This window comes from Pelophylax lessonae, assembly GCF_965119305.1.
Source record: "Pelophylax lessonae genome assembly, chromosome: 2".
Taxonomy (NCBI): Eukaryota; Metazoa; Chordata; class Amphibia; order Anura; family Ranidae; genus Pelophylax; species Pelophylax lessonae.
Window position 1 is genome coordinate 389,074,720 of NC_138769.1, and position 26,237 is coordinate 389,100,956.

At 44.6% G+C, this 26,237-nt stretch overlaps 1 protein-coding gene across 2 annotated transcripts in view; it reads left to right on the top strand.

Annotated features, from left to right (window-relative positions):
• TRIM37 (tripartite motif containing 37) overlaps positions 1-21,130 on the top strand; it is a 442,208-nt gene extending 421,078 nt beyond the window's left edge. For both annotated transcript variants that reach the window (XM_082244828.1, XM_082244829.1), the window contains exon 25: positions 20,864-21,130. In XM_082244828.1, coding sequence (XP_082100954.1) covers positions 20,864-20,867 — 4 coding nt within the window. In that variant the 3' untranslated portion in view covers positions 20,868-21,130. The remainder of the gene's footprint in view (positions 1-20,863) is intronic.
• The last annotated feature ends 5,107 nt before the right edge of the window (positions 21,131-26,237 follow it).

Sequence of the window (26,237 nt, forward strand, 5' to 3'; positions counted from 1 at the left end):
AAATCTTCAACTGTCTCCAGAGCGTTTATGGGACCTGCACCTGGCGGTGCGGGACCTGAGGGCTCAGGGAGTGGTAGTTCCGGTGCCTCATCGGGACAGATTTCGGGGGTTTTATTCCAATCTGTTCACCGTGCCCAGAAAGGAAGGCAAGGTTCGTCCAATTCTGGACTTGAAGGCTCTGAACCGCTCTGTGCGGGTTCGCAAGTTCCGCATGGAATCCCTGCGGTCGGTGGTGGCTGCCCTGGTTCCGGGGGAATTCATGGCCTCCATCGATCTAAAGGATGCGTACCTTCACATCCCCATTTTCGAGGGTCACCAGAGGTACCTTTGATTCGCCATTGCGGAGGATCACTACCAGTTCGTGGCATTGCCTTTTGGTCTCGCCTCGGCTCCGCGGGTCTTCACCAAGGTGCTTGCACCGGTTCTGGCATTATTGAGGGCCCAGGGCATTTCTGTCCTGGGGTATCTGGACGACATTCTGGTTCGGTCTGCGACCAGCCAGGGTCTGGAGAAGGACCTGTCTGTCACGATGCAAACTCTGCAGGAGTTTGGTTGGACGATAAATTTTCCAAAGTTGACACTGAGTCCGTCGGTTCGTCTTCCCTACCTGGGAATGATTCTGGACTCGGTGCAGGCGAAGGTCTTCCTGCCGGAAGCCAAACTCAGAACTCTTCAGGAGGAAGTCAGGTCCCTCAGGGACGTTCCGCACTCGTCTCTGCGGACGTGCATGAGATGTCTGGGATTGATGGTCTCGGCCTTCGAGGCGATTCCCTTCGCCCAGTTTCACACGCGGGGTCTCCAAGCGGAGATCCTGTCCATGTGGGACGGGCGACCTAAATCTCTGGATCTTCAAATCTTGTTGAGTCATCGCACCAGAAGAGACCTTCTGTGGTGGCTCCAGTCCCCGTTGGTGTCCGGGGGCAAGTCGTTTCGTCCTATCTCGTGGACGGTGATCACCACGGATGCCAGCCTGTCGGGCTGGGGTGGTGTTCTGGGCGTTCTGTCCGCCCAGGGAACTTGGTCGGAGGGGGAGTCCTCCCTTCCGATCAACATTCTGGAATTGCGTGCGATAAATCTCTGTCTTCATCGCTGGACGGACCGGCTGCAGGGCTGCCTGGTTCGGGTGCAGACGGACAATGCCACGGCGGTGGCCTACATCAACCACCAAGGGGGCACCAGGAGTGCCTGAGCGGCTCGAGAAGTGGCCGACATTCTGGCTTGGGCCGAGACTCATGTCCCGGCGATAACGGCGGTGCACATTCCGGGGGTGGAGAACTGGCAGGCGGACTATCTGAGTCGCCAGACCCTGGATCAGGGGGAATGGTCTCTCCACCCGGCTGTCTTCTAGATGTTGTGCGCGAGGTGGGGTCTTCCAGATGTGGACCTGTTCGCGTCTCGTCTCAACAACAAGGTGAGAAGGTTCGTGTCAAGGACGCGCGACCCTCGGGCAGACGCGTCGGACGCGTTGGTGGCCCCGTGGCATCAGTACAAGCTGATGTACGCGTTTCCACCGATTCAGTTGCTGTCCAGGTTCCTTCGCAGGTTACACTCGGAACGCAGCACGGTGGTTCTTGTGGCACCGGACTGGCCTCGCCGGTCCTGGTACGCAGACCTCGTGAATCTGGCGGTCAGCGCCCCGTGGCGTCTGCCTCTTCGAGACGATCTCCTGTCTCAAGGGCCGATTTACCATCCTGCTTTACAGTCGCTGGCTTTGACGGCCTGGCTGTTGAGACCGAGGTCCTGAAGGAGAAGGGTCTCTCCCCAGAGGTCGTTCATACCTTGATCAACGCGAGGAAGTCTTCCTCGGGGAAGGTTTATTACCGTACTTGGAAGGCCTATTTTGCCTGGTGTGAGTCCAGGGGGTTTTCACCCCGCACGTACTCGGTTTCCCGAGTGCTGTCCTTCCTTCAAACGGGTGTCGATCAGCGTTTGGCGCTGGCTACGATAAAGGGTCAGGTGTATGCACTGGCCGTTCTGTTTCAACGTCCCGTGGCTTCCAACTCCTTGGTTGGCACTTTTGTTCAGGGAGTGCGGCATCTGGTTCCTCCTAGGAGGGATCCTCCGCCCCCTTGGGACTTGAATCTCGTTCTATCTGTGTTACAACGTGCTCCTTTTGAACAGATCCGGGAGATCTCGTTGTCTATGTTGTCCAAAAAGGTCGCCTTTTTGGTTGCGATCACTTCGGCTCGCAGAGTGTCGGAGCTGGCGGCTTTGTCCTGCAAGTCTCCGTATCTGGTTGTTCATTTGGATAAGGTGGTCTTGCGACCTAATCCTTCTTTTCTTCCGAAGCGAGTTTCGGAATTCCATCTTAATGAGGATATTGTCTTGCCTTCGCTGTGCGCGAAGCCTAAACATCCAAAGGAGGTGAGATTACATTCTTTGGATGTTGTTCGGGCGATAAGGGTTTACCTTAAATCGACTGAGTCTTTTCGAAAGACGGATTCCTTGTTTGTTCTTCCAGAGGGTCCTCGGAAGGGCATGGCGGCGTCGGCCTCTACCATCGCCAAATGGATCAGGCAGACCATTGAACAGGCCTATGCTTTGCAGGGGAAGGTTCCCCCTGTGCCCGTGAAGGCGCACTCTACTAGATCTCTAAGTACGTCTTGGGCCTGTCGTCATGGGGCTTCTGTAGCCCAGGTGTGTAAGGCGGCGACCTGGTCGACCGTGCACACTTTCACAAAATTCTACAAAGTAGATGTTCAGGCATCGGCGGATGCTTCCTTTGGCCGCAAGGTTCTTACTGCGGCGATTCCCTAGGGTCCCTTGTTGGGGACCACTGGCTGTTGGGATAAGGTTTTTATCCCCTGGTTATTTGTCTTTTCCTGGGTTGTTGCTCCTGTTGAGCACCTGTTTTTTCCTGTTGCCCAGCTGGGTTCCTTCCTTTGGTAAGGTTCCTTTCTTTGATGCGGAGACTGCGTTGCCTTTCGGCGCGAATGCGTTTCCCACCCCTCATGTTTGCACTGCTTTGGGACGTCCCCATATGTGACGAATATGAAGAGGCGGCGACTGTCGGAGGACGTAAGAGAAAACGGAATTTTTGTAAAATCTTACCTGTAAAATTCCTTTCTCTGAGTCCTCCGACAGTCGCCGCCCCCGCCCCTCTTTTGGGGTTTGGTTGTATACTCTACTGCTATTCCACTGAAACTGAGATATGGTTGCAGGAAGTAGGAGGGTATTGACTGAGGGGACCACCCCTTGAGGGTGGGATATGTTAAAAGCTTTAATGTTAACATATTCTGTTGCCTAGCTACTCCTTCGGAGCAAAGTCTTATACCCCATATGTGACGAATATGAAGAGGCGGCGACTGTCGGAGGACTCAGAGAAAGGAATTTTACAGGTAGGATTTTACAAAAATTCTGTTTTTCCCTTACCTTTTCCTAAGATTAGTCTCAATTCCCCACAGGAATCGGATCTGGTTGACCAGACAGACCAAGAAGCCTCTAGCCGGGTGACTTCGGTCCCTGAGATTCAACCAGGAGAGATCACCGTTCCTGATAGGAATCAGGTGTCGGATAAATGTGTGGGAACAGAAAACGACCAGACTTTGTCGGATGGTCGGGGCCAGATAGCTCTAGGGACGCCTGGTTCAAATTCCGTCAGTGCCAGTGGTCCTAGAAATTCTAGGCTGGCCTCGTCAAGCCGGCCTGGCCGACTTGGACTTGCTAGTCGCGGACGTTCCGTGGGAACTGCGTCTCAGGGAGTATCCGCGGTCTCGAGGACCAATCTACCATTGTGCTTTACAGTCGCTGGTTTTAATGGCCTGGCCATCGAGACCCAAGTACTGAAGGACAGAGGGTTGTCTGCTTCAGTCATTCCTACCCTTATTAAAGCAAGGAAAGCGACTTCCAGCAAGGTCTATTATCACACATGGAAGACTTATATCGCGTGGTGCGAATCTTTAGGATTTCCTCCTTGTACCTATTCAGTGACTCGAATATTGGCCTTTTTGCAAAAAGGGGTTGAGCAGAAGCTAGCCTTGAGCACCATCAAGGGTCAAGTTTCAGCATTAGCAATCTTCTTTCAGAAACCTTTAGCTACCAAGTCCTTGGTGCGGAATTTCATCCAGGGGGTGCGGCACCTGGCTCCACCAGTCCGCGCGCCCTTACCGCCCTGGGATCTTAATTTGGTTTTGTCGGTTCTACAGAAACCTCCTTTTGAAAACATCAGGGAGATTCCCTTGCTTACTTTATCCCAGAAGGTGGCCTTCTTGGTGGCTATCACTTCTGCACGCAGGGTGTCAGAACTGGCTGCTTTATCATGCCAGTCCCCATACTTGGTGATTCATAGGGATAAGGTAGTACTCCATCCTAAACCATCCTTTCTTCCTAAGGTGGTTTCAGATTTTCATCTGAATGAAGATATTGTACTACCTTCCTTGTGTCCTCAGCCCAATCATCATCGGGAACATGCGTTGCATTCCTTGGATGTGGTTCGGGCAATCAGGGTATACCTGAAGGCTACGGAATCGTTCCGTAAGACGGATTCACTTTTTGTGATCACGGATGGCCCCAGAAAGGGGTTGCCTGCATCTGCCGCGACTATTGCCAAATGGATTAGACAGACGGTGGTACAGGCTTACTCTATTAAGGGTCAGAGTCCTCCGTTCCCTGTTAGGGCGCACTCCACTCGAGCGCTCAGTACTTCCTGGGCCTTTCGCCATCAGGCGTCAGTGGTCCAGGTATGTAAGGCGGCCACCTGGTCGTCGGTACATACCTTTACAAAATTTTATAAAATTGATGTGATGGCATCGGCGGATGCCTCATTTGGCCGCAAGGTTTTGCAGGCCGCAATTTGAGGAGACCGGTGGTCTACCTCGAGGGTTTTTTTCTTTTTGAAAATTTTTTTGTTGAGTCTCATCATTAAGGATGAGCATTGTAAACTTCTAGTTGGCACCGGTTGGGCCTTCTAGATTTGGATTTGATTTCCATTTTCCCACCCCTCATTTGTGATACTGCTCTGGGACGTCCCGAAGGTGCTGTATCACCGAGGACTACGTCTGTCAATGAGCGATAGAGATAAATGGATTTTTGTAAAATCTTACCGTAAAATCCTTTTCTCTTAGCTCATTGACAGACGTAGTACCCGCCCCTCTGTTTTTGAGTTGGGTTGGGTTAAATTCTCTAAACACTGCTTTTGTGACATAACTGATTTGCTGTGGCAGAGAGAGAGAGGATATACCCTCGGGGACTGCCCCTAGGGTGTGGCCAGAGCATTTTATTTCCTGTCTAGTCCTACTCCTGTGGAGGCAACATAACCCGAAGGTGCTGTATCACCGAGGACTACGTCTGTCAATGAGCTAAGAGAAAAGGATTTTACGGTAAGATTTTACAAAAATCCATTTTTAACCACGTGCCAACCTGCTTACAATAATGTACTGTGAGTGGGCGGCAGCTGCAGGCACTGCAACGTACTGGTACGTTGTGGTTAGCAGGCGCAAAAAACAATGATTAAAATGTAATTAGTGTACACTGTTGCGTGACCGAGCAATTGCCAGTTAAAGTGCTGAATAGCAAGAAATGCTCTGGTTATGAAGGGAATAAAAAAAAAAAGTTTTAAAGCAATATTCAGGTATTTCTGGTTAGGATTAGGGATGTACCCGATATATCAACCGCCCAAAATAGGGTTACCATTTTTTTCTGATAGAAAAAAAGTGGCGATAATGGTTAAGAAAATTTGTTTAACATGTACGGTGAGGGGAAAAAGGTTTTTGATCCCCTGCTGATTTTATACGTTTGCCTACTTACAAAGAAATGATCAGTCTATAATTTAATGGTAGGTTTATTTTAAGTGAGAGAGACAGAATAACAAAAACAAAAAAAACGCCATTTCAAAAAAGGTATTAATTGATTTGCATTTTAATAAATGAAATAAGTATTTGATCCCCTATCAATCTGCAAGATTTCTGGCTCCCAGGTATCTTCTATACAGGTAACGAGCGGAGTATAGGAGCAATCTTATAAAGGGAGTGTTCCTAATCTAAGCTTGTTACCTGTATAAAAGACATCTGTCCACAGAAGCAATCAATCATTTAGATTCCTATCTCTCCACCATGGCAAAGACCAAAGAGCTGTCCAAGGATGTCAGGGACAAGATTGTAGACCTACACAAGGCTGGAATGGGCTACAAGACCATCACCAAGCAGCTTTGTGAGAGGGTGACCACAGTTGCTGCGATTTATTTGCAAATGGAAGAAACACAAAATAACTGTCAATCTACCTCAGTCTGGGGCTCCATGCAAGATCTCACCTTGTGGAGTTTTAATGATCATGAGAATGGTGAGGGATCAGCCCAGAACTACACTGAAGTCAATGATCTCAAGGCCACTGGGACCATCGTCACCAAGAAAACAATTGGTACCACACTACGCCATGAAGGACTGAAATCTGCAGTGCCTGCTAGGTCCCCCTGCTCAAGGCAGCACATGTACAGGCCCATCTGAACTTTGCTAATGAACATCTGAATGATTCAGAGAAGAACTGGGGGAAAGTGTTTTGGTCAGATGAGACCAAAATCAAGCTCTTTGGCATCAACTCAACTCGCCCTGTTTGGAGGAGGAGGAACGCTGCCTATGACCCCAGAAACACCATCCCCACCGTCAAACGTGGAGGTGGAAACATTATGCTTTGGGGGTGTTTTTCTGCTAAGGGGACAGGACAACTTCAATGCATCAAAGGGACGATGGAGGGGGCCATGTACCGTCAAATCATGGATGAGAACCTCCTTCCCCCATCCAGGGTAATAAAAATGGGACGTGCATGGATATTCCAGCATGACAATGACCCAAAACACACGGCCAAGGCAACAAAGGAGTGGCTCAAGAAAAAGCACATTAAGATCCTGTAGTGGCCTAGCCAGTCTCCAGACCTAAATACCATAAATATGTGGAGGGAGCTAAAGGTTCGAGTTACCAAATGTCAGCCTCGGAACCTTAATGACTTTGAGAGGATCTGCAAAGAGGAGTGGGACAAAATCCCTCCTGCGAAGGGGTCAAATACTTATCTTGCTCATTAAAATGCAAATCAATGCATACGTTTTTTGAAATGTGTTTTTCTGGATTCTTTTGTTCTGTCTCTCACTTTTTAAAATAAACCTACCATTAAAATTATAGACTGATGATTTCTTTGTCTGTGGGCAAATGTACAAAATCAGCAGGAGATCAAATACTTTTTTCCCCTCACTGTATTATGGCCAGTGCCATGCCATAATACACAGCCTCCGCATATACCACTCTGTCTCCATGGCCATTACTCTGCTCCAGTGCCGCCCCTTAATAGCCCGGCTATTTTTGTGCGACGCCGTGACCTCCACCCACTGAACCCTTCCCAAATCCGTGATAAGGTGAGCGCTTGAGGTGGAGGTAATTTGAGTACATTTTTTTTTTTAATCCCTTTCCCTGTTTTGAATTACAAAAGGGGGACGAATAAATGGACTTTGAAGGCACCGTAATAAAAAACAACGCTTTATTTTAGATAAGTATTAAAACCACAAAAGTATGTGTCGACCGATCAACATGGGCAAAATCCATTGATCAGAGGATACAAATGATAGGTGAATGGGGAGGACCTCACCACCTAGGACATACAATGCAACAAACAATACAAGATTGCATTTGAATGATATACAAAGGAAAAGTAGGGCGCTATACGCTGCACACAGGCCGCACCACGGTGCAGGCAACGCAGAGCGTCCTGTACAATATAATAACAGCTTCCAAAAGGAAATAAACCACTATGTCCAATTGCTCTACATGTTTCGCCTGGTGTAGAGACTTCATCCGGAGCGGTTTGGAATATAGATTCTGTGTGGTAGGATACAATGAGATTAGTATATAGATATAGTATATAACATGCCATCAGAAAAATAACATTGATGTCGCAAGTTGAGTATGTCCAACCAATTAGCACGTGTCGCCAAATCGAACACTAACTGGCAAATTGCTAGAATGTTCTCATAATTAACATCTAGAATAGTACAGCTGGCACAGAGGAGGGGGAGAAGATAGTATGCTCCCCTCCAGTCATGGTCAAACTGGGTGGGCTATAGATCACTGATTCAAGGGTCTCAGGAGTAGAGGGGTCACTGTGGGGAACAAGGGAGAAAGTAGCAAGACAAAAAGGATCGTATAAGTCAGGTAACAATACCTACCCATAGGAAGATGTTGCTGGAGCCAACCAAAAGGCACCAGGAGGATAATAAACCAATCTTGTAATTAGTAATCACGAGGGGTGACCTGTTGAGGTAGCTGGAGGAGCACGCACTGCTTATGGCCAATTAAAAAGGTATCAGGTAATCACAATATAGAGTATGCCTGTGGTAAGGAGTAAGATGTCATAGGGCCAGTTAGGGTAGCAGGTAACGGCATCAAAAAGATGTAACAAGGGGTAATTATAGCGACAAATAGCAATGTACCCAAGCCAGGAAATATCCCACGGAGATAGATGATGCAGAAAGCATGCATAAAGGCATTGACAAGAACCAGCACCCAAAGGGTTAATGAACCCTAATCAGAAAAGTAAATTAGATATATGGAACACCAACACCTAAAGAGTAAAACCAAAGGGGGAAGTGACAAATGTCTAGAGACAGAGGCCGTGAAGGGTGGCCAATGTCGGTATTAAAGCCAATGTATACTCACCTGTCCCATACATAACCGGGCATAGGGCATAGAGTAAAGTAGCAGGCAGTTCCTCCAAAACGAAAACAGCTAGCAACAAGTAGACAGTTAGAGACTAGACTGAAACCCTAGATAGGCAGAGAGGTGAAGTAGGGAGATAAGAATTACCATGCAGAGCGTCCTCCAGATGCTCCTCAAAACCGCAGATCAATGACCCCCGGATGGGGAATGACCACCATAACGGAGGCTGGGTAGCTGCCTCCTTTATAGCTCAATTGTTCCCGGGTCAGTGAGTCACCAGGAAGTGACGTCAGTCTGACCCCGGCCGTCCAACCCGCGCATGCGCCAAAAAGCCGTGCGTACAAGGGCAGGAATCGCCGGACTGGCAGAGCGTGGGAGGGGAGGAGCCCACCAGAAGCCCTAGGGTCTAATGGGCTCATATGCCACATGTAAAGCCTCAATCAAGAAGCGTCACAATGTGGCTCCCCGGCCGCACAGTGAAACCTAATGATACTCGAGCAGACCGTTGGCAATGAAACAGCGCCACCCAGTGGAACCAGGACGTAACAACATCCCTCAATGACAGCCGCACCTATAGAGAGAAAAAAAGAAAAAAAAAAGAATTTGTTGTATTGAATATCAGATCCATGAATGAATGATGTTAGGTATAGAGAGGTCAACAAATAAAATTCCAGCCATGGCAAAAGCACAACCCTAAGGGCGTCTGCAATGAGAAGGAACAACTTTCAAACTGAAAAAATATATCAAACAGTAGGGGCGCAAAAAATGCGCGCCAAGTCCAATGGACCATGTATGAATCACAGGAATAGAGTCAAAAGAGGGGAGGGGAGGGGGGGGGTTTAGAAAGGGAAGGTAGGGGAGAGTGGTAGAATTACAAAAAGGATTTGAAAGACTGTGCCTCATTCTACCCCGGGCGGCAGGTGGCATTGAGGCGTAGGATCCAAAGTGCCTCACGTTGTAGGACACGCCTATTCCAGTCACCTCCACGAGGGTCTTGAGGAATCACCTCTAGAATAAAAAAATGTGCACAACGGTTGTTAAATCTGTGATGCAGATCTAAATGTCTGGTGACAGGGGTAAGCATCTTCCCTTTAGAGGAACAATACACATGGTCGTTAATACGACGTCTGAGTGGGCGTACCGTCTTCCCTACATAGAAGACCCCACAGTCGCAATACATTAAGTAGATCACCCCTTGGGTATTGCAATCCGCTCGAAATGTTGGAGATAGGGTCTCACCATTGGGTAACAAAAATTGGGTGCCCTCAGCGACCCAGGGGCAAAAAGCACACTGATGGCATCTAAAGGTGCCCCTGCTCCTGGGAGGGGGTACTCTAGAAGGTTGGTAGAAGCTGCTTGTCAGGCGATCGCGCAAGGAGCGCGTCCGCCTGAAAGTCACCTGTGGGGTGGGATTAATGTGTTTGCGAACAATGGGGTCCTCACTGAGCATGTGCCAGTGTCTATTCAAAATACTTCTAAGTAAACCTTGGTGGCTCGAGAACTCAGTGATGAGTCTAACAGTAGGTTGATGTGGGGCCACATTAGGTTTATAAAGAAGTTCGGCCCTGTTTTTGGAGCGGGCACGATTATAAGCTTTACGTAGTATGCTCTTACTATACCCTCTCTGAAGGAGGCGGGTACGTAGGAGGCCTGCTTGATGGTTGAAATCGGTAGTGAGCTTGCAATTACGCCTCAGCCTGATATACTGAGCGTAGGGGATGCTACGTAGTAATGTGGGTGGATGCGCACTGGAGGCATGGAGAATAGTATTGCCTGAGGTCGGCTTACGGAATAGGTTGGTCACAACCTGGCCCTCCGAGTCCTTCATGATGGTCAAATCTAAAAAGTTGACCTCGGTAGGATGAAAAGAAAAAGTAAATTTCAAGTTAAACTCATTAACGTTGAGGAGTTCAATAAACTTGGTCAGGGTATTGGAAGAGCCTGACCACACAATTAGAACATTGTCAATATATCTAAGCCATAATTGAATATGGCAGACATACTGAGTGTAAACTTCTTCAGAGAAGATGTAGCGTTCCCACCCCCCCCCAGGTACAGGTTGGCGTAGGCAGGTGCCCATAGCCACCCCCTGTACCTGGAGGAAGTGGGAACCATTGAAGGAGAACCAATTGTGGGTAAGGACAAATGTTAGTAGTTTGAGAAGAAACCGATTGAAGGGCCTGTTTTGTTTTTTAATTTATAGCTCGGGTTTAGCTGAAATAGTTAAAAAAAAAAAGTGCCCTTTAGATTTCTCTCCCACTCTAGCTATTTAACTTCTCATATCACTGCGCTACCAGCAAAGGCGGACCATGTTTGTGGTGTGGAAATATTTTAGAGTTTACCTACTATTTTGCACAATCATTTTCAATTAAAGTTGAAAGATCTTGGGCATGGCCTAACGAGGCATGTGAATGGATGTTCCTTTTGACAGCTCCAGGATCTCCTCTATAATCCTCATCAATCCTGCCTACCAGTGCTTAATTCTTGGCTGATCTCTCCACTGACCCATTGGAGCTGGACAAGGCACTCTTGGTGTGTGATTTGGTGGATGGGAAGGCGACGGAAACAGCCTCTGGCCAAGATGAATATCACCACCCATTCCTGCCAAGATGGCGCCGCACCACCGTGCCCCAGCCTACGCTGGTGTCCATGCCGGATTTATTTGAAGAGGCGTCCGGGGCTCTCCCCCACTCTCGACGGGTGCATCTGCACCTCCGGAGATACTCACTTTGCTAGATGTCCTCAAGACCATCACGGTAAACCATTCAGACCTCATGGGTAAGGTTGAGGAGCTTAAGCTGGATATTATTATAATGCGCCAAGATATGCATAAGATCAGAGACCAGGTCTCCGAGACTGAGCCATGCATTAGTGATCTGGAGGACATCATCCTCCCTGTCCTTCCTGTTGTTAAAACCTGTGGTACCAGACTTAAAACATTGGAAGTTAAGGTGAATGATCTAGAGAACCATCTGAGAAGAAACATCCTCAGGTTGGTGGGTCTGCCTGAGAGGGTAGAGGGGTCTGATCCAATGTCATTTATGGAAAGCTGGCCCACACAGGCGTTTGGCCAGAACTACCTATCAACCTGCTTTGTAATTGAAAGGACCCATCGGGTCCCTGGCAGGCCTCTCCCCGAGGGCAACCACCCCCCCGTACCATGGTTATTTGCCTCAACTTCAGGGACAGGGATTCCATCCTGCGCTCAGCTCGGCTGAAGGGGAGTCTCAAGATTAACAACGCGGTGGTGGGTGTCTCTTTTCCTGGATTACTCTTCTGTGGTTTATACCTTGAGAGCCAAAACCAGCATGTCAAACAGCAACTGAGACAGAAGGCTATTCAATATTCTATGTTGTTTCCAGCTACCCTTAGAGTCATTAACCAGGATCAAGTCCATTTTTTTTCAGACCCCTGTATCTTCACTCTCCTTGTTCAAATCTCTGTACCAGCCTGGCCTTGCATTATCCAGGCATACCCCTGAGACTTGACATGAGTACTCCAGTTGGAAGCCTGTTCTGTAGTCGGAATTACTGCCTATATGGGTAGTGAGCTGGGGTTGATGTCTAAAGTTTTGCCCTGACAAAAGGAGAGATCCCTTTTTGTGGAAAACTTTGCTGCCTTTGATGCCTGTTTGTTTTTGTTTTATTTAGTTTTTACTACTTGGATCTACAAATTTTTTTCTGGTGCTGAAGTTCTGGCCCAGTTGGCCATGGCCTTATTGTGTTTTTTTCTTCAGGGATAAAGCCCACTCTTTGTTTTTGGCGCTGGGCAGTGGTACAACATTTGTGGACTTACATTTTCACTGTTCACTTTCTTTGGTTTATTTGTTGTCTTTGTCAGTATGTGAGTGGTGTGTGTGTGAATGTGTTGGTGATGCTTCCCTCCACCCTCCAGGATTTGCAGCCGTAATGCGGGCCTGCAGCTGGTTCAGGGGACCTTACAGTCTCCCACCTATTTTCCACCCCCCTAAATTTCAATGCATCGCCCATGTCTAAGGTCACGTGTGTCTCCTGGAATGTAAGGGGACTAAATTCTAAATTTAAGAGGGCCTCTTTGTTTGATTTTCTTCACTACTACAAACCACATGTGCTATGTTTGCAAGAGATGCATCTGACGGGGTCTAGGGTGCTGGCACTTAAGAAACATTTGGTATTATGTGGTTATCATTCCACCTACTCGAATTATGCTAGGGGGGTGTCTATTTTGATACGAAAGGGGCTTCCATTTTCATTCACCCGGGTGATTACTGATCACAAGGGTCAATACGTCTTTTTATTGTGTACTATCTATGCCATGCCACTATTGTTGGTGGCGGTATACATTTCTCCCCCCAGTTACGGCTGCAATCTTTGCGCAATTTACTGTGCACCTGTCTGATTTACCAAATGGGGGTACTATTATCCTTGGAGACTTCAATTCGGTACTGGATCCACATCTGGACCGATTGCGGCCACTCCAGGTGGAATCCAAGTTATTTAGTCAGTGGTGTGCATCATTTGGTTATGTAGACTTATGGTGTTGGAAACATCCTGGGGAAAGGGTCTATTCCTGTCATTCGAAGACCTATCATGCTCTTTCCAGGCTGGACTTTGCTCTGGCCACGGCGGACTTGGAGCCGTGCGTACATTCAGCTACCTATATATTCCGCAAACATTATCTGATTATTTGGCCCCCCAGGTTGAACTGATGTTGGGACATAGTGTGTCCTTTTGGATGTGGAGACTCAGCCCTCTTGGGGTCTCTGCATCTGATCTTTGTGAACCAGTGCTCACAGACATGACTTGCTATTGGGAGATAAATGATCAGTCTTCCTCGGTGGGTCATGTGTGGAATGCTTTTAAAACTACTGTCAGGGGATCATACAAATCGAATATTGCGCGTCATTGTAGGACTAATCGTGCCACGTTACAGACCTTGGAAGACTCTCTGGAGGTGGCTAGGACCCAGTATGCGGCACACCCTACATCTGACTCCACTTTCATATGGTAGATATGACAAGAAAACAGCAGTTTCACTTATCAGCTAGATTACATGAGAATAGTGGGAAGAATGGGAAACTGCTGGCATAGCTTTCTCGTACTGACTACATTGACTGCTCTATATCACAGAGAACATTACCAGATGGATGGGTCTCTTCTGATCCCTTGACTATTAATGAAACGTTTCGGTCATTTTATGAAGCCCTGTATTCTGAGCAGGATTTGCCAGCTGAATCTGACTTTGAGGGTTTCTTCAAGTCTATCCAACTTCCAGAATTAAACCACTCCCGTAGACTAATACTGGATACCCCTCTGACGGTTGAAGAAATCGTGAAGTCTATTTGCTCCCTTCCTACAAGTAAGACCCCGGGATTGGAGGGTTTACCCTCAGACTGGTACCAGGGGTATATAGATTACCTGGCCAAGAGACTACATGCATTCTTTTACTCAGCACAGGAGGTAGGTGAACTTCCTGCTTCCATATGTGAGGCACTGATAGTGGTATTGCCCAAACCCGATAAAGACATTGCAATGTGGATCTTACCGTCCCATCTCCTTGCTCAACAGTGACGTGAAGGTGTTGGCGAAACTTCTAGCTACAAGACTTAATAAGGTTATCACCCATCTCATTCATCCGGATCAGAACGGGTTTATGCCTGCAAAGAGCACATATGACAATATTCGTCGCCTATATCTACACGTGTATATAGAGCGCCCATGGATGAAAAAAGTGGTTTAGTACTTTCTCTGGATGTGAGGAAGGATTTTGAAGCGGTCAGGTGGGGGAGACCATGTCTAGGATGGGTGTCAGTTCCTATTATATTAAATGGGTCTATTTGCTTTATACTCATCCAAGGGCCAGGGTGTGCACAAATAAGGATGTCTCTGCATCATTTTCCCTGCAGAGGGGCACAAGGTAGGGTTGTCCTCTCTCGCCGCTTCTTTTTGCACTTGCCATTGAGCCTTTAGCTTTGCTGTTATGGCAGACCGCGGCGGTGGGTGGCATTTTCTATGGGGGACTCTCCTAAAAAATATCTTTATATACGGATAATGCGTTAATATATTTGAATGGCCTGGAGTCGTCATTTTAGTCTTTGATGGATGTGGTGGAGGAGTTTGGAGAGGTCGCTGACCTGCGAGTTGGCTGGGACAAGTCGGTGGCATTTCCAATTGGCCCCAAGTTGAACTATGAATATCTGGCCAAATCCAATCTGACAGACCCACCTTTTAGATATTTAGGGATACAAATTAATTCCAGTCTATCGGCATTTGAGTCTCTCAATGTACAACCAATAATATGCCCCACAGATGCTCAATAGGATTTAAGTCTGGAGACCTACTTGGCCAGTCTATCGCCTTTATCCTCTGCTTCTTTAGCAAGGCAGTGTGTTTGGGGTCGTTCTCATGTTGGAATACTGCCCTGCGGCCCAGTCTCCAAAAGGAGGGGATCATGCTCTGCTTCAGTATGTCACAGTACATGTTGGCATTTATGGTTCCTTCAATGAACTGTAGCTCTCCAGTGCCGGCAGCACTCATGCAGCCCCAGACTATGACACTCCCACCACCATGCTTAACTGTGTAGGTAAGACGCACTTGTCTTTGTACTCCTCACCTGGTTGCCGCCACACACGCTTGACACCATTTGAACCAAATAGGTTTATCTTGGTCTCATCAGACCACAGGACATGGTTCAAGTAATCCATGTCCTTAGTCTGCTTGTCTTTAGCAAACTGTTTGTGGGCTTTCTTGTGCATCATCTGTAGAAGAGACCCTTCTGGGACGACAGCCATGCAGACCAGTTTGATGCAGTGTGCGGCATGTGGTCTGAGCACTGACAGGCTGACCCTCCACCCCTTCAACCTCTGCAGCAATGATAGAAGCACTCATACATCTATTTACCAAAGACAGCCTCTGGATATGACGCTGGATAGGACGCTAAGCACGTGCTCCCAGCTTCTTTGGTCGACCATGGTGAGGCCTGTTCTGAGTGGGACCTGTCCTGTTAAACCACTATATGGTCTTGGCCACCATGCTGCAGCTCAGTTTCAGGGTCTTGGCTATCTTCTTATAGCCTAGATCATCTTTATATAGAGCAACAATTCTTTTTTCATATCCTCAAAGGGTTCTTTTCCATGAGGTGCCATGTTGAACTTCCAGTGACCAGTATGAGAGAGTGAGAGTGATAACACCAAATTTAACACACCTGCTGCTTGTTCACATCTAAGACCTTATAACACTAACGAGTCACGTGACAATGGGGAGGGAAAATGGCTAATTGGGCCCAATTTGGACATTTTCACTTAGGGGCGTACTCCCTTTTGTTGCCAGCGGTTTAGACATTAATAGATGTGTTATATGAATAAATCCGAGACACAAAGGATTCTTCCAAATAAAATTTTTTATTCCAGCATGGATATCAGTGACAACACGACAAATTACGCCTTCCTCTTCGCATGCTATGAGGAAGGCGTATAGCCAAAACGCGTCAGTATTTGTCATGTTGTCACTGCTATCCATGCTGGAATAAAGAATTTTATTTGGCAGAAGCCTTTTCGTGTGACGGCTTTATTCATATAACATTTGGTTTTGACGTTCAGCCTAAACACTTGGCTCTTTATCTTCTCTCAGTGCAGTGGGGCTAGGGTTAGTTGTCTTTATTAATGGCTGTGTGTTGAGTTATTTTGAGGGGACAGCAAATTTACACTTATACAAGCTGTACACTCACTACTTGACATTGTAGCAAATTGTCATTTCTTCAGTGTTGTCACATGAAATTATATAATAAAATATTTGAAAAAATGAGAGGGTGTACTCTTGTGAGATACTGTATATATTTTTTAAACTTTCTGTTTTGGTTTTGGTTTTCGGCCAAGTGCATCTTGAATTTTTTTGTTTCGGTCCAGAATTTTCATTTTGGTGCACTGCTAGTTATGATGGTTGTAAACAAACTTTACTTAATTGCCAGTAAGCCCAATTACATTTTGCAGACCAGATAAAAAATTTCCCTGATAGTCTGCCAGTGAACTAGTACAATAATTGTTCACTGTACTATCCCATTTTAGATGATGCTAGAACACTTGGTGTTTAGCAGTGCATGTTACTACATTAACTGTCCTTGTACAAATATACACTGCCTTGTGGAAGACTGGTTTAGGGGTGGGAGGCTGCTTATAGGCCCCTTTTTGGTACACATGTGGCAGTTTGATTAGATGCTACATAAGCAGGCCATATATGGATCGAAATTAAGCCAGTTCAGCAGGTAGCAGCCAAGATATGATTCATGCATGGACATGCTCATTGTACACAAGGCGATCCATCACTGATCCAACCAGCCTGCCTTTTTCTTTTTTTTACATTTGGTTACTGCAGGCGATAGAGCCGCTAGCAGTAATTGTGTTCTGCTGGCCAGGAAGGTGATCTGCCACCCACCCAACTCACCTGCCCTCCCCCCAAAGAATACAATAGTACTGCCTGAGGCATTCCCCTATCAACACTGACTGTGTTAATGGGGGGATGAAGCTATTTTCTTTCCATCCATCTATGTTGGAAGGAAAGAGAGAAAATCAAATCATTTATGGACTGCCTTAGTGTTGTGTAGAAGGGTTGATGGTTGCCTCTATATTTGTGAAAACCAGTGGGTGTTGTAAAGGTGGGTGGGAAAGGGTGTGGGGTGGGGGGGGGTGGATCAATGTAGTCATTAGGAAACTTGCCCAAAAAAATTAAAGGCATCTCATACAATAACCACCGGTTTTACTTTTTCATGTTCATTACAGTTTTAAACTTTTCTATATGCACCTGGTCCCCCAAAGGGTTGAATACAAATTAACCACTTGCCGACCGGCCGCCGTGTGTTTACTGTGGCAGTGTGGCTCTATTGCGCGAAATGGCGTAACTGTGGGTTGTTTCGTTCAATAGCCACTAGATGGTGCAATCGCCCGGCTGGAAGCACAATTGCGCGGTGACTGGCTAGCAGGGATGTCAGTTGGCGGATCCAACCTGATGTCTGTCAGTCACCAACGATCACCCCCGGGAGAGACAGAGCGGTGGTCTGCCTATGTAAACAAGACAGATCACCGTTCTGCAAGGGAACAACATGGAGATCTTGTGTTCCTGCTAAGCAGGAACACTGATCTCAGTCTTCCCCCCAATCAGTGCAACTCCCCCCCAGTTAGTAAGCACCCCCTAGGGACACATTTAACCCTTTGATCACCCCTGATGATAACCCCTTCTTTGCTAATGTCATTAGTACAGTGAAATAAATAAGACCAGCGCAGATAAATTACAGCTGCTCGCAATCAAGCTATAACACATAATCTTCAATCAAATAATAAATATAGGATTGCAGCGCCCATAAAAAACACAATTATAGGAGTAATATAAAATCCTTCAAGTCCTTGAATGTTAAAGTCCTTAAAAATGAAAGTCACTCACCAAAATACTCCAAAATGTGATAAAAATACCTGGTAAATACACCAATAAAGAAATCGAGAATGTCCGTGTTGCATTCAGTCTCTCTCATAAAATGATATATGAGGAAAAAGCAAAGAAAATGAGACTCTCATAGTGTAGCATTTAGGTTGTAATAGTAAAGTCTTGCACAGCAAATAGGGGAGATCACCCGTGGTGAAAAAGCAAGAGACAAACTCCTGTTGCCCCACATGCAATGCAAACTCACCAAACCATGTCGCCTATCGCCATGACCATAACTCCAAACATCCTGTCATATGGGTCTCAACAGTGGCGGATTTTGCATTGCATGTGTAACAGGAGTGAAACACTGGAGTTTGTCTTTTGCCTTTTCACCACGGGTGATCTCCCCTATCTGCTGTGCAAGACTTTACCATTACAACTTAAAGCGGAATTCCGGGCACAAAAACATTTTTTCAATGAACATACCCCCGGGACAGTCAGGGCTAGTACATTCCACAATGGCTAGCCTCTGATCTGTCCCGATTCGCACTTACCTGCAAGAAGAGATACTCGCTTATAAAATTTCTCTGTTGTGGGCAGCTGAAGCCAGCGCGATCCTCTTCTGCGTCCTCTTCCGCGTCTTCTTCTCCCAGAATGCGCCTTCACCAGCACCTCTCGTCACTTCCGGCGCGGCGCCGCATTCCTACACAGCTTTTGGGCATGCCCAGAAGCTGTTTAGCAGGGAATGCGGCATCGCACCAGAAGTGACGAGCGGGGCCGGTGCAGGCGCATTGATTCCTGGGAGCGATGACGTTCAGCTCCCAGGAATCATTGCAAGCCGGAAAGAGACGGCGCGGGCCGAGGCCGCAGAGGGAGGAAGTGACGAAAGGTGAGTATTTCTTTCTACAATTACAAGGTAAGTAAAAAAAAAAAATAAATAATCCTAACTATCCAATTCCTTTTCAGGTGAAGCAAAGCAAGCGGATGGGCACAAAATCGATTAGGTCGATTTTGTGCCCGGAACTCCGCTTTAAATGCTAAACTATGAGAATCTCATTTTCTTTGCTTTTTCCTCATAGGTCATTTTATGAGCGACTGAATGCAACATGGACTTTCTCGATTTCTTTATTGGTGTATTTACCAGATATTTTTTATCACATTTTGGAGTATTTTGGCGAGTGACTAGTTTCATTAGTACAATGACAGTGTATTTTTAGCACTGATCACTGTATTAGTGTCACTTGTCCCCAAAAGTGTCAGATGTCTGATTTGTCCTCCACAATGTTGCAGTCCCACTATAAATAAACATAAAAATATTGTATCTTTTGTAGACGCTATAACTTTTGCGCAAACCAATTAATATACACTTATTGGGATTTGTTTTACCACAAATATGTAGCAGAATACATATTGGCCTAATTTGATGAAAACATTTGTTTTTTTACATTTTTTTATTGGATATGTTTTATAGCAGAAAGTAAGAAATATAGTGTTTTTTTTTTTTTTTTTTTTTCGTTACTGGTTGTGGATTACTGCACTAGACACGTTGTTCCTTGGAATAATGAATAAGCTCAGTGATGCAAACAATAATGAAAAGCAAATCATCAATCGAGTTTTAAGTGACTGACTGCTCTGTGTGTGGCAGTAACTGACCACAAAACTGTCTTTGACATGTAAGCATGTAGTGCAATTTCAAGATGTAAAGTGTATCTAATGCCTAAACTTTGTGTTAAGTTAGATTTGTATTTAGCCTGTGTCCCAGTTAGAGAGATTCACACACTCTAATGAACAGTTGTCATCAGAACAGGAATAGAGGGGAAATCTTCCAATGGGGATACTTTTTTTAAGTACTAATATTAATGGGGGATTTCTCCATTTACTGTTGGGTTTTTTAGGAAAGGAAGCAAAGGTTAATCTTTCCAGTGGCCTATAAATGGCAAAAAGTAATAGTAATTTTAATCCTACCCTACTATATCTAAAATGAAAGAAAAACCCTTTTATAATATATATAAACCAATATAATATTGTGCTTTAAAACAGCATACCTATCATTGTCAGTACTACAAATGTACAGTAATGTATCTTTTTACATTGACCCATCTTTCATACATGATGATAATCAATGGGAGGGTATAAGTCCACTTTTGTTTTTTTGTTATAAACAATAAATATGTATGTCTCTAAAATGAAAGAAAAATATTGTCTTCTACTGTGAGCATTAGTTAAATTAATTTTTAAAAAAAGCAAACACTTGCTATTAGCACATTTTTAGGAGTGACTTAAAATCCAGTAATTTTCTGGCGCTATATAAATCCTGTATAATAATAATAACAATTAAAAATCATTACTGAATATGAAAACACTGGATTTCTGAATGCTTGGTCATTTTTACTGAATCCCTTTCATAATCCAATAATTTAATATAAGCTTTGTCAAAGGTAAAGTAATTTTATCAACAATATTATTTTTTTCCCCTAATAATGGTGAGGAATCTATATGTTGCATATAATGGCTCATACTGGAAGGTTAACCTATTTAAGCATAGATTTATGAGTGTTTAAGCCAGCCGAGGGATTTCCCTGGAGACCTACCATTCTTTATAATGCTAGAAAAACAATGAAGAAGAGTATTGGCAGGCGCCGCTGTGCAGCTTATTAGCCTTCCTTGTCCCCTTTGCAGGAAGGATGCAAATCTGAGCTGACAGGCATGATACACTGGTAATGAGTAGGATCAGCATTTAGTAAGAAAATGGTCATGGTGTTTTTGCATGGATTCGAGCTGAAGTCTTCTGCTTTCATTTGATGAAATTCATTGGTGTTTCTTTTCTTTTTGGCCCAGGTAATTTGGTGAACAGACCTAACTCTTCACGCGGGCTGAGGACTTCAGACTGAACACTAGACTACTTAAAAAAATTCTCCTATGTAGGATGTATATTCACTGTAACTTATTTAAGTTGCCTACAACAGTTTGACAAGCAACGCTACACAAGAGGCCTTCATAAATCACATCAAAGAAGCACCTGAATAACCCCTTTCATCCTGAACATGCAGTAAATATGAATGAATAAATAAAATACTCTTGGAATTAGCACAGTGCAGGAAAAAGGAAAAATAAATTGTATACATCAGCAAAATAAACAGTATCCATCGTCATCAGCCTGAAATAAAAAGGGGCAATCCGTTCCCCTTATGGCTCTACATAAGGTGTTCTGATCCGTGGCCAACCATTAAACGTTTGTACAACCCTAAACTACCATAGTTCTAGCTGGATGTTAATGGTCTGTCCCACCCAATGGTTTATCTGTAATGGACTACACCGACATGATCTTTCACCAGAGTTCCCAACTCTACAATTACCGCTATCTTTTAATCTTTCTCTTTTCATGCTTTTACTTTTGTGAAGTAAGTTAGATGACAAAAATAGATGTTTGAGAGGGCTGTGACAGTGTTCAGAATATGAGTAAAAATGCAGCTTTCTTGTTAATGGAGTCCCAATGACATGTGAGGAGCATACAGATGATTCAGCACATCAACATCTACGCCATCACCTTGCATTGCAGTAGGTCTTTGCCAGTTCCAGATAATAATCAGTCATTTAGGCTCACAGCAGGTTATACAAGCTGCTATGTTACTCAGAATGAGCTGGACAATGGCCAAGAGGAGTTAGGAATTAGTAGTCACCAGTCAAGTTTCACGCATCTCGCTTTTATATCTGGTTGCTATGTGCGGCTGCCCCATTTTTCCTAACAACTCTGTCACTATAAGATGAAGGCACTCTATAAAAAAAAAAAAAAAAAAGGAATACTGATGTTTACTTGTCCAGTGGACAGGAACTTCAATCTTCAGTCTGTTAAAGAGCTACAGCAGCCGCTGTTGCTATCCAACATTTCTTTGTTTATTGGATACTGTGAGCCCCGCTGGGTGCTGTGGTTTCTCTTGACATCATTACAGGACAAAGTAGTGACATTGCAGGTGATCAGACATAAACTATCTAATGCACTCCAAAAGTGTTGGGACAGTGTTGGGGGCCATAGCACAAGAACAGAGCAAAGGTTGAAGTGGTCACCCAAGGGACCGGCAAGTATTAGTAATATTTATTTACATGGTACCCCCATATCCATGGTCTTAAAGTGGTTCTAAAGCCTTAAGGTTTTTTTTTTTACCTTAAAGCATTCTCTGCATTATAGTGAAAAACCGTCTGTGTCCAAGGTCCCCCCACAGCCCTCTTATACTTGCCTGAGCTTGATCTAGATCCAGCACTGTGCACGACAGGAGCAGCTCTCTCCTCTCTCCCCCACCTCAAAGGGCAGATTGATAGCAATGGGAGTCAATGGCTCCTACTGCTGTCAATCAAACCTTAATGACGAGTGAGCAGGGGGACAGGGCAAAGCCTCGCTGTCTGTGTCTATGGAAGCAGGCCGTGGGCTCCGAAGCGAGTAACCCCCCGGCAAGTAACTTGCTTGGTACGGAGAGTACGCGGAAGGCAACAGGAGCACTGGCAGGGGGCCCCAAAAAAGTGGGACCGGGGCTGCTCTGTGCAAAACCAGAGCAGGTAGTTATGACTTGTTTGGGGTTTTTTTTGTAGGCTTTAGAATCACTTTAACCTAATGACAGAAGCTTCATATTTTTCTATGCTGACCCCCTTTTGAGAAAAACATAGATGGCATATATATATATATATATATATATATATATATATATATATATATATATATAATAATAATATACATTCAAAATAAATACATGCTGTTTATTTTTTTTTTTTTTTTTATGTTTTACCTGTTTGTTGCATTTGCCACCAAAGGACATCACTATATTTATGTTCCTTTACTGCACTGAATTAATCACAACAGAGCTCAGATTTCCTATTTTATCGGCATGACTACTTTTTTTACATGTGTCTGTTTGTATTGTGCAAAATATGTTAGTATTTATTAAAAGTAGACCAAGGCATGGTAAAGGCAATAATAAAATGCTTCTATCTGTTAAAATGGAATGATATAAAAGCCTTTTAAATACACATATCCGTGCTAGAGAGGTGCTAATAGATTGATATTATCAGCAATAACCTAACAAAGAATAAGATAGCTGACTTTTAGTTGTTCTTGTACACATTTCTTAAACCTTCCTAGGCTTTGTTAATCCTTTTTCAAACTGAGGTTTTTCTCGAAGTGTTTTATTACTGAGAAATGATGAGTACATTTGCAATGCCTGAAAATGCATTGAAATTAAGATGCAAGTATAAGCCATGAATATCTGTAAGTCTCAACAAATTAGATTTTATTGCTTTACCTTCACTACCAAACTGAAAGTTAAAAGCAGATAGGTTGCCATGGCACATATTACACTGATCATGTTTCAGTCCTCTTCTACTGTGGTTTATGAAGCTCAAAGATTTCCACTTTAGTATACTTTGTAGGGTATAGAAGACGGCAATGACACCTGTTGCTTGAGACTGATGCTTGCAAGCTAATGTTGTTGGTATATTTGCACTCATTCTAGGAATACAGTTATCAAATCACAATTTTAATAAAACACTTAAAATGTAGCACAATTGTATTTCTGTGCAATTAAATGCTACGGATTTAAATATTTTGACCACGTGATATTGTGCCCCTTTTTTCAGTTATATTGTTTGAAGCCTTCATGTGCAACTTGAGGTAAATTGGCGTGTCCAGATTTTATAATGTGTTTTGAAGTTTTTTGGTATAGGAAGATGTATCAATGAAGACTTCATACCATACAATCCATCCGTGTTCCACTTAATGGACTATACTTACCATCCTTGTGCAAAGAACAATGTGCAGTTACCCACACAATCATTGTATATATACATTTAGAAAAGATTAGTATGGTGAGACCAAGGAAACCATTTTGTTTTTGTGGCTGTGGGTTACTGTTCATCCTTGTATTTTGATCTGTATCATTGCAAATATGAGTATTAACCGTTGATATACCACACCTCATTTGACATCCCGAAATAACAATTCTAAAACTTACAGAGATTGAAAATGCAATGAACTTTGCATTTCCGCAGAAGCAAATGTATTTTATTTCTGACAAGGTAATTTTTTTTAAAAGCTTAGCCCTTTCTGAAATTAATTCGCTGGTATTGTGTAAATGTTGAAATATTATCATTAGCCACCTGCTTACAGCTTTGTTGAACTCCAGAAAGACTTCACCATTTTTACTCTGCTGTGGAAGTAGCCAGAATGTGATCTTACACACTGGTGTCTAGCCAATACCATATACTGTATCTGGTTGCAGGGCTTAGGCACTAGTAAAGCATATGTGCAGGGAGTATTTTAATTTGTTACTCTATTTGTGATCTCATAATTACAGAACATGGTATATTATATAGTTCACAGTGTTAGTGCATTGAATGCTATCCTCCTTAAAACCACATTCGCCTTGTTCGTTGACTAGAGAATAACCGTCTAAATTACCAGTTCATTTTGCTTCTTTAGTGTTAGGGTGCATTATATAACTAACGCAAGGCATCAGTAACTATTTTACACATGTGGTGGCATATTTGACATTGTATAACTTTCTTGTCATTGCTATATTGAACTTTTGAGGTAGCTCCATTTTGTACCATCATATGGTAAAATCATTTAGTAGTTTTGTTTAAAATGTAAAAATTATTTAACTGGTAATATTTTCAGTAGCTCCTTTTTTCATTTACTTTTATAAAAAAAAAAATTCAAGGATTGTTCGTTTTCCTTGTCCATTATAGCTGAACGTTGAAATTGCCAAACTTGCTGCTGCTGTTTGTATTGTTACTGTTGCCTGAACGGTTGGTACAAGTACAGGCTATATATGAGATCTATGTATTTAAATTTGTTTTGTCATAGTCACTGTCCTTTTACTTGTGAATTCTCATTTTATAGTTTACATTTTATTTTGAATGTTCATTTAACTGTTGCACTTTTTGTTAATAAAACTAAACATGGGAAAAATGTGTTTAACTTTTTGCTGATACACTTTTTTCTATGTGAATGCTGTAGAACTATCTTGTTGACCATCTAGACCAGCCAATCTTAAAGTGTTTGTAACCCTAAAAAAAACTGACCGCTGTTTATCATGGCTGCTGAGCCCTTACCCGATGGTAAGTTTACGTGCCTCTGTCATCCGCACCTCTCCTTTGTCCTCCTCCTACCTGCCTGTCAGCTAGTGACTGTGCCGCTCTGCTCCCCACCCCTTCCCTTCCTACAGCTATATTAACCACTTAAGCCCCGGAGGATTTGGCTGCTCAAAGACCAGGCCCTATTTTGCGATTCGGCACTGCGTGACTTTAACAGACAATTGCGCGGTCGTGCGACGCTGTACCTAAACTAAATTGACGTCCTTTTTCTCTTACGTCCTCTGACAGTCGCCGTCCACTCATACACTCTGCATTTCTGGGTATTGGTATATCCACAGGAGTAAGCTAGGCATAAGATTTTGTTAGAAAACATTCACAAAACCTTTGCATAGACACACCTACAGGGGGCTGTCCCTCTGGTCCAATACCCCCAGCTAGCAGCATTCCCAAACCAGTTTGTCTTTGCATAGCATAGGAGTAGGCTGGCTTTTCCCTGGCTGGGGCTGCAGTCTCAGCCTTTTTACTTCTTATTATTTTTTCTCTCTGAGAAAGTGATTTTTCTTTACAATAATAGCTTTTTATTTGTTCCTGCGCTTAGTTAGTCGGACTTCGGAAGACTACAGCGTTTGCGGGCTGGGAATCGCACTGGTTATCCTAGGGCCTTATGGAATTCCAGCCTGCCATTGAGCGTTAGCAGGCTATGCGTACACCCAGGCCTCGCAAACGACCATGTCCCTGTCCTCAGGGACGAGCCTGCGAAGTGGCTACTTCCCTGGGATGTCTCAACTGCGGTATGCCGCATGTTGCTAGCGTCCTTTTCAGCTGACGGCACCACCACCCAGAGTGGGAGGCTTCCTGCCACAGAGCGGTACCCATGTTTCACTGGACCGGTGCTACCCCTCTGTCTATGGCATTGTCTGTCGGGGTGTGTATGTGGGCCCTCTGTTTATGGGGATGGCAGTGCACATAGATCTGTAATATCCCCATCATGTCTGTCAGTGTGGTCCCTGTGTGTCCCTTCCTGGTCCCTGCGGGGGTGCTGTGGTGGTTCTACCGCTGTGTGGGGGGTTGCGGGGGTCCCTGATGTCCCTGAGGGGCTTGGGCAATGTTTTGGGGGTACAGACATGGT